A 15,007-nucleotide genomic window follows, 5' to 3' on the forward strand; every position below is an offset into this window, starting at 1 on the left:
TTGGATCAAGTGGTGGGGGAAGCCTCTAGACGGACCTGGTAAGCCCAAACATGTAGTGTGGGTGAACTGGGAACATTTGGAGGAGCCCCCTGTGACGGAGGTTTTCAACTGCCACCTCCGGAAGAGATTTTCCAACATCCCTGTGGAGGCTGGGTGCATCGAGCTTGGGTGATCGATGTTCAAATCCTCCATTGCCAAATCTGCAGTGGAGGGCTGTGGTCTCAAGGTCTTGGGTGCCTCATGTGATGGCAACCCTCAGACACTGGTGGTCAGGGAAGCTATCTGACTGAAGAAGGAGGCCATCCGGTGTACGCTATCCCAAGAGACTCCGGAGGCTGTTGAAAGGTACCGATGGGCCTGAGGGGCCAGGCCTCGGTGGTGGTGGAGGCAAAGCAGCGGGTATGGAAGAGGCTCGGAGAGGACATGGAGAGAGACTTTCGGTTGACTCCAAAGTTGTTCTGGAAGACTGTGCGGCAGTTCAGGCAGGGAAAGCAGGGAATAATCTGAGTTGTGCACAGCAAGGGTGGAACATTGCTAACCTCAAATGAGGAGGTTGTTGGGCAGTGGAAAAAAACACTTTGAGGAACTCCTGAACCTGATGTACCTAACCCTTGGGGCTGAGACAGAGCTGGAGGATGATGGGGAGTCATTGTCAATTTCCCTGAGGGGAGTCACTGAGGTAGTCAAACAACTCCACAGTGGCAAAGCCTCAGGGATTGACGAGATCAGACCTGCAATGCTGAAGGCTCTTGGTGTTGGCTGTCATGGATGACACACCTCTTCAACGTTGCGTGGGGGTCAGTGGCAGTGCTGAAGGAGTGGCAGACCAGGGTGGTGGTCCCATGTTTTAAAAAGGGACCAGCTCTTCTCTTTAGTGAGGATCCTGGAGGGAGCCTGGGAATATGCCCACCTGGTCTACATGTGTTTTGTAGACCTAGAGAAGGCATATGACTGGGTCCAGTGGGAGTTTTTGTGGGGGGTGCTGTGGGAGTATGGGGTGAGAGTGTCATCCAATCTCTGTACACCCAAAGTGAGAGCTGTGTGCGGGTATTCGGCAGTAAGTCGGACTTGTTTCAAGTGAGGGTTGGCCTCTGCCAGAGCTGCACCATGTCACCGATCCTGTTCATGATCTTCATGGACAGGATTTCTAGTCGTAGGAGAGGGAGGAGAGGGGTTGTAGCTTGGGGGGCTCAGGATTGCATCGTTAGTCTTTGTTGATGATGTGGTGCTGTTGGCACCACCGGTCTGTGACCTTTAGCTCTCACTGGACAGGTTCGCAGCTGAGTTTAAAGGGGCTGGGATGAGTCTTTGACTGAGGACCAGGTGGAGAGATTATATCTGCACTCTGCCCTGGGAACGCCTCGGGATACCCCAGTCAGAGCTGATCGATGTAGCCAGGCAAAGGGAAGTCTGGGGCTCCCTACTGAAGCTGCTACCCCCGCGACCCAACCCCGGATAAGTGGATAAAGATGGAGGGATACTGATTCTTTGGGATCAGATATAGTTTCAATGCAGGATTATAGGTCTATTTGTATTTCACAGTTAAAATTCTTTAACAAATGCAGAAAGATTCAATTATTACTTTGTTGAGAATCTTAGTGGTTTTGGGCCTGCCAGTCTTAAATATTTGGTTAATCAACAACAGCAAAAATTGTTTCAATCTTATACAGTGAAATCAAGAAAGTGCTCCCATATATCAGAATGCCCTTCCCACAGAGCAGTTTCCATGGCAGATTTTCCAACTCCAACATACCACAACACAGCAAACCCCAATGCACGTCAACAACCAGGGAGGCTGTGCAGCTTTCCTGCATGTTTCAACATGTGAATCAAATTTAGAAGCAGTGAAATAAAGCTTTGGATATCAGCTTCATGTGATTTTGATAGTTTACAGTAAACACAAAAACTTGTGCAACAAAAAATGGGCCAGACTCAGTGATTAATTCCCTTACAACAAACTTTCCCCTGCCTTATGTGCCCTACAGATAATATCTAACTACGCCAGTGAGCAGTGATAGCTAACATGTCTTTGGGGTCATCAGGTGGGAACCTCCTTTCATCTAGTTAGTCCCATGACACTTCCAGGAGGCTAAACAGGGATCACTGACATCCCAAGGTCACCCCCCTAATGCCAGCCATCACCGCTCCTAACACAAAGACAACTATCTCAAACAGCACTACTGTCAACTACTCTGACCTCTCACTGACTGCACCAGTGAAAGCGGGGTGGGGATACAGACCCTGGTTCGGGTAGGGGGCATAAAAGTATAGAGGGTGCAGGAGGTGGAGGACAAACTACACAAGCTACACTTGCAGATTCAGCAACCAAATTCACCTGAACAGTCCTATAATCAAACCAAATCAAACCAATACAGGCCAACTCACCTGGACTAACCGCATGGTCTCAAAGAGGCTCAAACAGGCCACACCCTCCACTTAAATACACTTCCTCTTCCTGGATTTCTTCCTCTGCTTCTCCAAAGAGTCTTTCTATCTTAAGAGCTCCCCCTGCTGGACCCCCAGCTACTATTACTTCTTCTAATCCAAATCCACTGACTGGATCTTACGGCCTCAGCTGACATTTCTTTGACTATTTTCCTCACCCTCTGTCCCCTTCCTCCTAACTCCCTCAACAAAGCAACAACAGATCTGGCTACAAACCCTCTACATCCTACTTCCACTGGACAAATCCTAACCTTCCATCCTCGCTGCTCAGCATCCTTACCTAGATCTGCATACCTGAGCTTTTTCCTTTCATATGCTTCTTCAACTGAATCATCCCACGGCACAGTCAGCTCTATGAAATATACTCTCATTCTACTCCTCGACCACAAAATTATATCAGGCCTTAGCTTTGTGCAGGCTATTTCCTGGGGAACAACAAGCTTTCCTCCTAAATCCACCTGCATCTCCCAGTCACTGGCATCCTCTAAGCTATAATAGAGTCAGATCTCAATAGAAAGCTTCAGTGAAAAGAGATGAATTATTTTGACACACACCTTAGAGCTACTGTATAGTCTCAAAGGTAATATCTAACATTTTCACATGAAAACACACAGGATGCTGTCCACCACCATGCTTGTATGTTTCCGCACTGAATACTAATACCTCACCATGTTAGTGTGTTCACACACTGAATACTAATAAACCACCATGTTAGTAAGTTCTCAACCTTAAAAGTAGAACACCATAATGTTAACATGGAACTTCTATTCGTCCTGATGAGAAAACCTTTAGGTGTAGCAGATGACAAAGAATTAGGGGTGTAACGATTCACTTTAACAGCGATTTGAATCACAAGTCATGGTTCCCAATTTGATTCAAAGCCCATCTTGGTTAATTTAGAATGATTTGATATTCGATCCACACAATGACTTAAAAATCAATTCAGTAACTTTATAGCGAAAAATTCAACCAGTGTGACCACTGATGGTGGGAGGGGTGGCTAGGGGGGGCTTAAGCCCCCCCTCAAAAAGTCTTACCCCCTCTAAGCCCCCCCAAGCAAAAATAAAAATACTGTAAGCAGCTGTAACCAGAATGGTCTGACAGCTCATCCGCAGACATCCCAACCCTCCCGCAAGAGCACAGAGGGGCTGCGTGTGTGAGTGATTGATCATGTGTGCAGACTAGAGAGCTAGTGTGTGTGTGTCTATGTGTGACTAACAGACAGTTAAAATTTGTAAGCCCCCACCCGCTCCCCGAACTAAGAGTTTCTGCTGCCGTTACTGAGTGTGATTCTGAAATAAATACCTAGATACTGGGCAGTGCAGGTGAAGTTTCAGAGATCCCTGTTTTAACCGGGTTAAATTCATTATGGATATCATATACAGGTAAACAACAATTAATGGCAAATGCATTAGCGTTAACCTTCTGCTCTCATTTTCAATATAAACAGTACACAATAAAGTGCAACCAACATTTCTTCAGGTTGAATTCACAGTAGCTTTATCTGCTACTTCTGCTTTTGTTTTCAACATAAAAAGAGTACAATAGTAATATCAAATATAAAGTTCAACCAACATTTCTTCAGGAGAGGTGCCTGGACTGTCAGCGTTTTGTTTAATCCCATGGCCCCTTAGTAGATGGTTGGAAAGATTCAGTGTGTTTCTGTGGTTTTTTATTTGGTTTCTACATATTCTATAAACAACCAACTTATTTAGAACACCCCTGTCTTTGCAAAAGCCAAAATGTTTCCACGCACTGGATCGAAAAGATGGCTTGTAAATTTCTTTCTCACCGTCTCCTCCACCATCCACCATGCTGCGTTTTGTTGTCATGCTGAGGCTGTGTCCGAAACCAACCCATCACTCTCTACTCCCTCTATAGGGGGATGAATGTAGTGGACTATATAGTGAACTCATTCCCAAAATGAACAGTCGTTTTCAGACATTACCTTTTGGCGCTGTTAATTGCATAATCGCTGTCGCACAATTAAAAACGTACCCAACTCACAGCTAAAGTCAGAAAAAAAAAACTTCTTTGTTTATCACTGCATTTTGTTAAAGGCTTTTGATAATCTTGCACTGTACTGTAGTTGGTCTTCTTTAATTATATTTTTATTTTCTATTCTCTTGGCTCTTAGGTAACATGTTTTAATTGTAATCTAATGCTACTTGAATTTCCGATAAAATAAACTATTCTGCTGGAATTGCCATTTGTGCCGTGAGCGCAATGCATCATGGGATATCATGCTTGGGTTAGTGACCATCGGATATTCACTACTTTCCCGATGCATTGTGGGATACTTTGAGTGCCCAACATTTTGTTGCAAAACGCTTCGCAGTTTCGCACTGCTGTTGGCGCATGCCAATGTAATCACAGGCAGGCAGACTGAATCGAGTAACGTTTAACTTGTCTAAAGTACTAAAAACTAACAAACACACACACATCCATACAGTTTTTGTGCTTAAATCCAATGTGCAGTTTCCAAATATCAATGAAAATTGATCCTTTACCACGATTTTTAATCAATATATGTCATTAGGGGGTGTAGGAGGTGAAAGGAGGTTCCCACCTGATGACCCCAAAGACATGTTCTATCACTGCTCACTGGCCTAGTTAGATATTGTCTGTAGGGCACATAGGCAGGGCAAAGTTTGTTGTAAGGGAGTTAATCACTGAGTCTGGTCCATTTTTTGTTGCACAAGTTTTTGTGTTTACTCTAAATTCATCCAGAATGCCAATTTGCCTAGCACAGATCAATGCAGTTGGATGACAGGAATATACAGTCTAGGCCAAAAGTCTCATATGGAATGCCATATGAGATGATCACTCCACACAAGATTAATTAGATCGATTAATCGATTTAGTGGATGAATTGTTACACCCATCCAAATGTTGTGGCTTTATCAATTGAAGTAAAATTTTATTTTGCATGCAAGTACTCTTTAAAAAAATCTACACTTATCGAAGTTATTAATGCTACTCTCTGTCCATGTTTTTACGTTGTGATATCAGGAGTAAAATGTATATTTTGTTGTGTCTAAATGTGACCTGCAGAATGACCTGTAGAGGTTTTGTATTCTAATTCTTACACAGACTGAAGGGAGTGACAAATTAATTCTGATTGTGAAGAGCAGTACTTAGTTATACATGACCATAAAAGACATTTCACCATAAATTTACTAATTTGTTGCTTTCTAATAAACCCCATGTAAAATTATTTATGATGGCCATATTTTGCATACATTATAATGGAAAAACTTTAAATTCAGCCTTTGACCTACCGTTATTGATGGTGAAGTAGCACATACTGACTATAAATAAATAAACACAAGGTGATCGTTTTCTGACACAGGAATGTGTGTGAGGGAAGCATGACTGGTCAAAGGGGTAGACACAGGTGAAGCACAAATGGCCTTTGGGTAATCCAGGGGTTTTGGACACAAGATGTTGCCATGGTTACAGAGAGAGGCAGCAGCACTGAATAAAGCATCATACTCGCACAGTCCAGCATGTCCATGCTGGGTCTGAGCTCCACAGGCTGAATCTGGCTGCTGCCCTCCTTCATCCTTCTGCTCTATCACTCCACACAGGTCTGAGGAAATAGAAAGACAAACATACAAATGTGATGCTCATTTAGCATGACATCTGCACTGAGTATAACTGGAGCTTATGCCATGATTAAACTCTTCTGATAATAAAACCTAACTGACCCCTCACCAATCTAAAGTGTTTCTGACCCTCTTAGAGGTTGTCTCTCTGGTTTCCTTCTCTCTCTCTCTCTCTCTCATTCATTAGGTTCCTCAGCACACACAAAAACCTCTAGATGTACTAACAACTCCAATACACAGTGTTGTGTGGTTGCATCATTTATTGTGAATTAATTTATTATCATTGGCTTCATCTTGTGATCATCTCATATGGCATTCCATATGAGAATCATTGCCCTAGATTTGTTTTAACAGTTCAGATTCATGCCCCCAGGTCGAACTCACTGAAGACAAACTTGTGCCTGGTGTCCTGACCCACCTGTCTGAGTTCCAGGAGGGGGCTCAGTGTTGTAGGATACGTCATTATTCTGAGTCACAAAGAAAGCAAGAACACTGGTTACACACTGGTCACTGGAGAGTAAACACAGGTGAATACAAATTGACTGAAAAGAGCAGGCAAATACACCATGTCTGTTTTGTGATACTGTGGACACAACAGAAATACTAGACGCAAGTAAGCTCTCACTAATGACAACATTTTCTTTATACAGGTATGAAGTGGGAGGAGCTACTTTAGGTCCCCCTGTTTCTAGCAGGTCCTGTTTTTTTATTTCACACTTCAATTTTTGTTGTGTTTTCTTAAATGCTTCTTGGGATTTGTTCAGTGTTGGCTGCTATAGTTCACCAACTGAGGGACCTTAATGTTACTGACATCATTTTCATAGACCCTGTTGACGCAGAAAGTGAAGTGGTTGAAGATGAATGAACGAATGAATGTATTTTCATAGAATGTTGTCGCAGTGAAAAGTACATCTACCTCAAGAAAGGTAATAATATATAATAAGACTGTGTATTTCTCCTTCCAACACTTCATAATTCTGTTTTTTGAGAGCTCAGAGTGAGGTCATGTTTTTCAGACAACACAAACTATAAAATCCCCTGTATTGTACCTATATGTGTGTGTATGTATGTGTGTGTGTGTGTGTGTGTGTGTGTGTGTGTGTGTGTGTGTGTGTGTGTCTGTACCTGGAGTAAAGCCTGCAGTCTGGATGGTTCCCAGTCCCTCAGATAGAACAGGCAGTCTCTAGGATGATGGGCATGTAGTCCAGACACACTGCACTCGTCCACAGCACATGTCTGATGTAATGTAACATATTCATCATTAACCATTCTCTTCCTCTGGGCAATCCGGTTCCCTTACGTGTCCAAAGACATGCATGTTTAAGTTGATTGGTGGCTCTAGATTGCCCGTAGATCTGAGTATATGTGTGAGTGGTGGCTCGTCTCTATCTGTCTATCTCTATGTGTTGGCCCTGCGACTTCAGTCCTCCAGTGTGCACCCACCCACACATAATGTTAGCTAGGACTGACTTTAGCAACCCCTGTGACCCGAAAACAAATATGTGATAGAAGATAGATGAATGAATGAATAAATGAACTGTCTGTCCTCTTTTGATGCTTGATTTTAATTCTGTGTAATCTGATGATGATGAACATAATCATTCACCTGCTCTCCACGTGAGTATAATAAATCTGCCAATTTAAACCATATCCTCCTGCCAACTTCAATGTAAAAAAAAAAAAAAAAAACATCACGGTTTTTCAAATTTCAAATGGAAAAGCAACAAAAAAGGCTATCAAAAAATTAGAATACTAATACTAATAGTCAAAGAATACTAATTTTAACATTCTTTTTCGTTGAGTTCCTTATACAACCAGCACTATTGCTGGATTTTTCTGAAGATACAAAAAATTCTTATGCAGACTGTGTGAATTATAGACTGCAGATTTATGCAGATATTAGACATTATGTATAGTGATTTCAATGATGAGGACAATTAATTATATTCATCATATAAACACTTAACCTTCAGCCCAAAATCTAAGTGAATTAATTAAATATTAATGGGGTCAGCCTTGCCTTGTTACCAATATTCAATATTGTATAATATAGTATGAAATTTAATATTGTCTAGAGTTTGGAATATACAAGTAATAAGAATATTATAAATTATAGGCTAGGAACATGATGCTATACCATGTCTGCCTTGGGTCTGGGGTATAGGGCAGAGTTCTGCAACGGGTCTCGATATTCACAAGTACCTGATGGGTAACCTGCAAAAGCAGTATCTGCCAGGTAAAAAAAACACACATATTAATTCAAGGGTATGGATGGAACTGAACTAGGGTTGAAATGATTATTTGAGTAATCAAAGGTTTGTTTAATATATTTCAATTGCATTATACTACATGCTCTGCTTTTGTTTCATATACATAGTTATCATTGACCCACAACATTTTTTAATTCAGTGGTGTGATCACAGATAAAATGGAGAAAAGCCAAGAAATGACAGAAAGTAGGAAAGCAAGGATACCTACTGCTAGGCAGCGCTAAGAGTGAAATGGCACAAATGTAAAAAGAATTGTGGCAAATCTACTGTGGAGTGGAGGAAACCTGGTGACGAAGTAGAATTCTTGAGGCTATCAGACATACCCTTGATCTTGTTTTAACATAAGGCATCGAAATTGACATTTTAATAATATTTCCTCAAAACCTTCTTCTGTCCAACGATTGCCTGAAAATTTTTTAATTTCCAATAACTCATTGCATCTGGGAATAAATTCAGCAATAGCAGACGTTCAACTGAAAATGCTGTGGCAACATCTAAGGAGAATATTCAGTCATCATTTTCTACAGTGGCTTCCACCCTACACAGGTTGATAACTTTGTGAAAAGTACTGTGGTTTCACTGTGTTTAAATGTTATTGTTAATCCCCTGAAAAAGAAAGTATTGAAACAGGGGAGGCTGGCTCTGTGGTATAGCTCTAAAATTGTGCTTTAAAGAAGGAAATGGTGGTCCAGTGATGTGGACAAAATATGGGAAGTAAGCTTAAAAACATAAAAAAAAAAAGCTCTTGGAAATGCCAGAAGTGCTTACTATTCTTTATTTATAGAAGAAAACAAGAACAATCCTGGGTCTCTCTTCAGCACTGTAGCCAGGCTGACAGGGAGTCATAGCTCAGTTGAACCTTTGATTCCATTGCTGATTTTATGGGCTTTTTTACAAATACATTTGTTAAATTCAGAAATTCAGAGACAAAATTAATCAGCTCTTATCCACCATTGGCAGTAATCCATTACAAAATGCAGCAGGTGTTGTAGCAACAATTTCACTTTAGTTATTCATAAGAGTTCCACAGGGTTCTGTATTTGGACCAATCCTTTTCACCCTATATATGCTTAATTTAGGCAATATTAGTTATCAGTTTTCATCGCTATGCAGATGATACTCAGTTATACTTGTCTATAAAGCCAAATTAAACGAATCAGCTAGTCAGAATCTTGGAGTAATTTTTGACCAGGACATGTCCTTTGTCCCTCAGATAAAACAAGTCTGTAGGACAGCCTTCTTTCACTTGAACAATATTCCGAAAATCAGAAACACCATAAATCAAGACGATGCAGAAAAACTAGTGCCTGCATTTGTTACATCTAGAATTGACTAGTGTGATTCATTTCCTACATGCCCATGTTCCAGCATTTCTCTGAAAAGGCCTCACTTGATGCATAATGCTGCTATACAAGTATTAACAGGTACTAGAAAAAGAGATCACTTTTCTCTTGCATTAGCTTCTCTTCATTGTCTCCCAGTAAAATTCAGAATACAATTTAAAATCCTTCTCCTACCAAACAAAGGTTTTAGTAACCAAACTCCATCATATCTCAGAGAGCTCATAGTTTTATTGACCTTATTATAATAGACAATCGACCTTATTGTCCCAGTAGGTCACTTTGCTGCCTGGAGCAAACCCAAACACAGTATCTTCCAGGGTGGACTCTCACGCAACTTTCAAAATGAGACTTAAAACCTTCCTCAATGACAAAGCCTACAGTTAAAAAGCTTAAGTTTGATTACTGTTTCTTTAGTTATACTTCATTTAGCCTAGCCTGCTGCTTTCTCTCTCCCCCATGTATCGATATCATAACCTTTCATTTCACTAACTTTTTTCCATCCTTTCCTTTCCCTTCCTGTCCCCGTCCTACAGGTGGTGAATTATCTCTGCTCCATGCTCCTGCTCAATAACTGCTGCTACAATAGCTACCATTAGTTATCATTAAACACCACTAATCAATTCCCATTGTTACTACTGCTAAAAGTCCTATTTTGACCGACTTCTAATATTTTCTAGTGCACATTTAGTGGTACCAGGCTTCAATCCCTCCTTACATATGTATGTTTTGCTCGTATTTCTAATGCATCTGCACTTCTCCTGCTCCTGTTCTCTCTCTCCCATTAGTCTAAGGCAGTAGAGTATTTGTGAGAGTACCGCATAGGCTACACCACTGCTTTGGCCATTATTTCCACATTCTGTTTCCTCTATTATTTTTTTCTGTTCATAATTGTGCCAGTTTTAATTAGTTTGTTACAATTCAGAATATAAAACTTGGATTGATAGAATTAAAGCTATTGCTAAACATAGTAATCAACATACAATTACTTGGCTGTAATGAGCACAGGGACTTACAGTGTGGAAAGGGTTGTTGCAGCCGCTGCAGAATTGATAACGGCACTGTGAGCAGCAGAAATGCATACAGCCTCCTTTGGACAGTGCATACTGGAAGCGGCAGTTAGGACAGGCTGGGGGTGCGTAGGGTGAGGGGGCATGAGATGAAAGAAGTGAGACAGATAGGGGTGAGAAAAACAGAGAGAGTTTCAGCTCATATATGAGTGAGGAGACAATTTATTCCGTTTGGGAAGGCCGCACTGAAGGCAAGCCGAATGACTGGGAAGACTGGGACAAATCACTGTGTGCTGAGGACAAACCAGGAGAGGATCAGAGAGCAGGATAATTACCTAGTCCAAGAAGAATCACATAACCAATGAATGCATCTGTTTTTCTGGCTGATTACAGCAAAGAATCAGAACTAGTAAAATGTAGTTTTTGCATTGAGTCAAATGATCTGTTGGGGACCTTTCTATCAGAGATTCTTCAAGTCTAGCAGTGTCTTTTTTTTTTTTTTGTGCATTACAATGACAGGATAAAACATGTAAACGCTGCCAAAAATACTCAGGGTAACTTTTCAATGAGAATTATTCATAAGGAGAACATTTTAGCAGGGCTAGTGGGCATGCTTGCTAAAAAAAATTTACATTCATAGAATGTAATTCTATGAATTTAATTTCAACAGTATGAACACTATTTGTTCATATGTTATTTTTAATGTTTAAAGTGAAATATAGTAATCTATAAAAGCTTGATTTTGACAAAAATAAATGTGCACTGCTGTAGCTTGACATGTCAGCACATACAGTAGGCCAAAGTTCAAAACATGCATCATGTGCATCAATTTTAAAAGATGAAAAATATGTACAAGACACTGATGCATTTGACTATGTTAATATGGTTGAGATTATCACCTAAACTAATGCCAATGGATTTTCTCATTGCCAGATGGTCTATGTAAAAAAAAAAAGAAGTAATGAATAGCTGAAATTTTCTGCAGTCAAATCTGATTCGACTAACACAATTTTGAGTTGGATAGAGCAGCAAGACAATGGTGAACAAAGAATCGGAAAAACTCTTCTGCCTCAGAACTGAAGATCCACACTCTGGTTTGACTAAACCTCTACAAAAGTCAGACACAAAAGAGAATCTACACATAAATCCTGTTAATTTAAACTTGCACTTTGCTATGGAGCATCGCCTATAGAACAGATCTCACTACAGCTTGTGTCATTATTCCCCCCTGTTCCTGTGTGTCTTTGTTTTGTGTTAACTGTAATGTTAAGTGTTTGTCACAGCAGTGCAAGTAATAAATGTTACATTACATTAATCATAATCAAGAATCAAGATTGACAATTATAAGATTTTATTTGAGATCTTATTTTTTTGGACAAAAAGAAAGCCTATCCTCTTTTTGTCACACATTCTCCTTCATGAATTAATTTGACCAATATTGCATATGTAAATTGAGCAAGGTAAAGAGAGATAAAGGCCTTTTTTTACCTGTTCTGCAACAGAGCAAGTATCTCTACTGGCAAAACACTTACCCAGCTTATTTTCATAGTTTTGAATGCAGCCTGGTGTGGAGAATACAGTGTTGGTTGTAGTGTGCCCTGGCAGTGTGTTAAAAAGTATGATCCAGTGTAAAACTTGTTTCTTTTTAAACTGCACCTATAAGTGGACATCATGATGAAAAATGAAGCCATTGCTCTGAACATCAAGGGGCTTCACTGAATGCAAAGGGAAGTCAGATTGATTGAAATCTATGGAAAAATTACCCACCTGCTCACTTAATTTATAAAGTCATTTTCCTAATGACTTTATAATTTCCTAATCCTAATTTTTAATTCAAGTCTTCTTCAAAACAACATGAGCTTCATTTTTCAATGCTGGTTCCATTTAAAGGAAACTAGACCGTGAGGTAGGGTATGAATATGGGCCAGGCTAGTGTGTGATTGGCAGTACTGAGTGCAGAGCATGTCAGATCCACCCCTCAATCCCCCTCAACTCCACCTTCTCCTACAAATATGGTTTCTTCTAGATTCATCTTGGTTTCTGGGAAGTAACCAAGATGACACTGATAAACTGGAACAGCAGCAAACCACACAAACCAAACCAAATGATGACATCACAGTGGGCTCAAACTTTACCTAGCTGGTAACATGCTATAGGGTTATACAATTACAATATTACAATTTTACAAAACAGGTGTGGACAATGCATGATGAATAACAACTGTACATGGGTGCATGTTCCTGTGTGTGTGTGTGTCTGTGTGTCTGTGTGCATGCTCACTGATTCCATTGTCTCTGAGGTATCCAGCCAGACCTTGCTTCTGATACTCTGGATCATTTTCTCTCTTCCATGACTGGTACTGTTCACAGGACAGACCAGCATGCTGAGACTCCCACTGCAAAGAAAAGATACAAACATCCATGATACTACATATACACAGCGAATCCTCAGGTGACCACCTGACACTTCTCTCATGAAACAACTTTAAAGGGGAGCAAAGGGAGCTGTGTGTGTTTTTAGATAAGCACTGTATTTCCTTGAATAGCGGCCAGGGGGTTTCTCAACTGCAGAGCGTAACAGGCTTTTATTAGAGAGCAGGCCATTGTTGGTACAAAATGTAGTTTTATAATATATCTAAAATATATATAAAAATAAAAATATATGTTTTATCAGAAAATGGTTACAATCTTATTATGATAATAATTGTATGATTTAATTATTTATTCATGCTGCTATTATACATTTTATTAATAGAATTATATTATTATTATTATTTACTGGATATTTTTCTTTTGTTTTCTCCAATCATTAGTTATTTTCTGGTCAATATTAAATTGTTTATCAGCTTTTTCTGCAGAATTCTCTGCTACATACAGCAACACTTTATTTTATGTGACACCACTATGTGGCAGCACTATATAGTTTATTTCCCCAAAACAAAAACAGGCATTTATTAATAGTCAGGTGCATCAGCGATTTGAACAAACTATCTCTCTAACAGACACCTGGAGCTTATCAGTATGAAGGCCACCATGAGAGGAAATACAGTAAACTAATAAGCTAACCACTACTAGCTCAGTCAACTCCACATTGAACTATGTTTATGTGTGTCTACACTGTCCATGGTGACAGTGGTGACAAAAGTGCACAATAAGGTTATAGAAGTGACTGTTTATGTAAAAACAAACCAGACACTCAGAGCTGTAATGAAAACTCAGACAGAATACTCACAGGTTTTTTACACTGAGCACAGAAACTGTTACGACACTGAAAACAGGTAACCTTCAGCTGGTCTCCATCATAGATAAACCCATAGGAACACTGAAGAGAATGGTGGCAAGGAGAAGAAGAGAGGGGGGGGAGAAGAGAGACACTATGATTATCTAATATCAAGTGTCACCCCTCTCTACTCCTGAATAGAAGCAAGAAGAAGCATTCTCTATATTGAGTTGTGCTGATGTTTAATAAACAGCTGCTCTCTCATTAAAAATGTAATTATTATAATGATAAGATCTTGTTACTGAACTTATTGCACATAAATACAATGACAGGCACAGAATCCCACATGTACAGTCAGTACATCATCGACTTTACATCAGGAACCTTTGTAACTTTTCCCGTTCAATGACCAGCAAAAACCTTAAGACTTGCTGGACTGTGAGGCTGCTTACTTCATGTAACTGCAACAAAGAGGTCTCCACCAAGAAGCTATGGTGATGAAGAACCAATCACATCACTCCCTTCATCGCTCTGAAACTGATTGTGAAATTATAACATTCAAACCCAGAACCGCTAACCACTTCACCACTGTCTTCCTTGGTACAACTATGATAGAAATTCACAAGAAACAATTTTGACGTGTCATTTTTCACTTTTAGTTCTTCTTCCTCTGAGGATATATCTATGCTCTGAGACCTCTTTATCAGCATATGTTCTGCTGCCTTCAGGAGCTGCAGGGATTTAGCTCTGTTTAAAGCAGTAATTAAACTCATCTACTTTCGGAGGATGTAAGATTAAGATAGGACAACAGACTGAGACATCACTATTACAGCAATAACACTAATAGCACCTAATTTCAACCTAAACATCCCTAAGTCACTTGGCCGTGTCTAACTGGACAAACTTCCTTTTTGTGCACTTCAACATTGTACCTGTTGTAGACCCATGTACTCACATGGCAGCACCAGAGGAACTTGGGGTCCTTGATTAGAGCCTGCTCTGTTAGTTTCTTGTGGAACAACTCGTACACCTCTGGCTCTAGACACTCTCGCAGCTGAAGTGGATAAAACAGGAAAGCAAATCTCAGCTTCCATTTTACTCTTTTGCATCTTTTA

General features: G+C 40.1%; 1 protein-coding gene across 1 annotated transcript in view; it reads right to left on the bottom strand.

Moving 5' to 3' along the window:
• rnf31 (ring finger protein 31) overlaps positions 1 to 15,007 on the bottom strand; it is a 28,846-nt gene that overhangs the window by 3,334 nt on the left and 10,505 nt on the right. Inside the window, exons 16-22 of the mRNA XM_029525387.1 lie at positions 14,848 to 14,946; positions 13,905 to 13,994; positions 12,954 to 13,068; positions 10,680 to 10,792; positions 7,179 to 7,289; positions 6,472 to 6,520; positions 5,941 to 6,037 (exon numbers count right to left, since the gene is read on the bottom strand). Coding sequence (XP_029381247.1) covers positions 5,941 to 6,037; positions 6,472 to 6,520; positions 7,179 to 7,289; positions 10,680 to 10,792; positions 12,954 to 13,068; positions 13,905 to 13,994; positions 14,848 to 14,946 — 674 coding nt within the window. The remainder of the gene's footprint in view (positions 1 to 5,940; positions 6,038 to 6,471; positions 6,521 to 7,178; positions 7,290 to 10,679; positions 10,793 to 12,953; positions 13,069 to 13,904; positions 13,995 to 14,847; positions 14,947 to 15,007) is intronic.

This window comes from Echeneis naucrates, chromosome 17 (assembly GCF_900963305.1).
Source record: "Echeneis naucrates chromosome 17, fEcheNa1.1, whole genome shotgun sequence".
In the NCBI taxonomy this organism is placed as follows: domain Eukaryota; kingdom Metazoa; phylum Chordata; class Actinopteri; order Carangiformes; family Echeneidae; genus Echeneis; species Echeneis naucrates.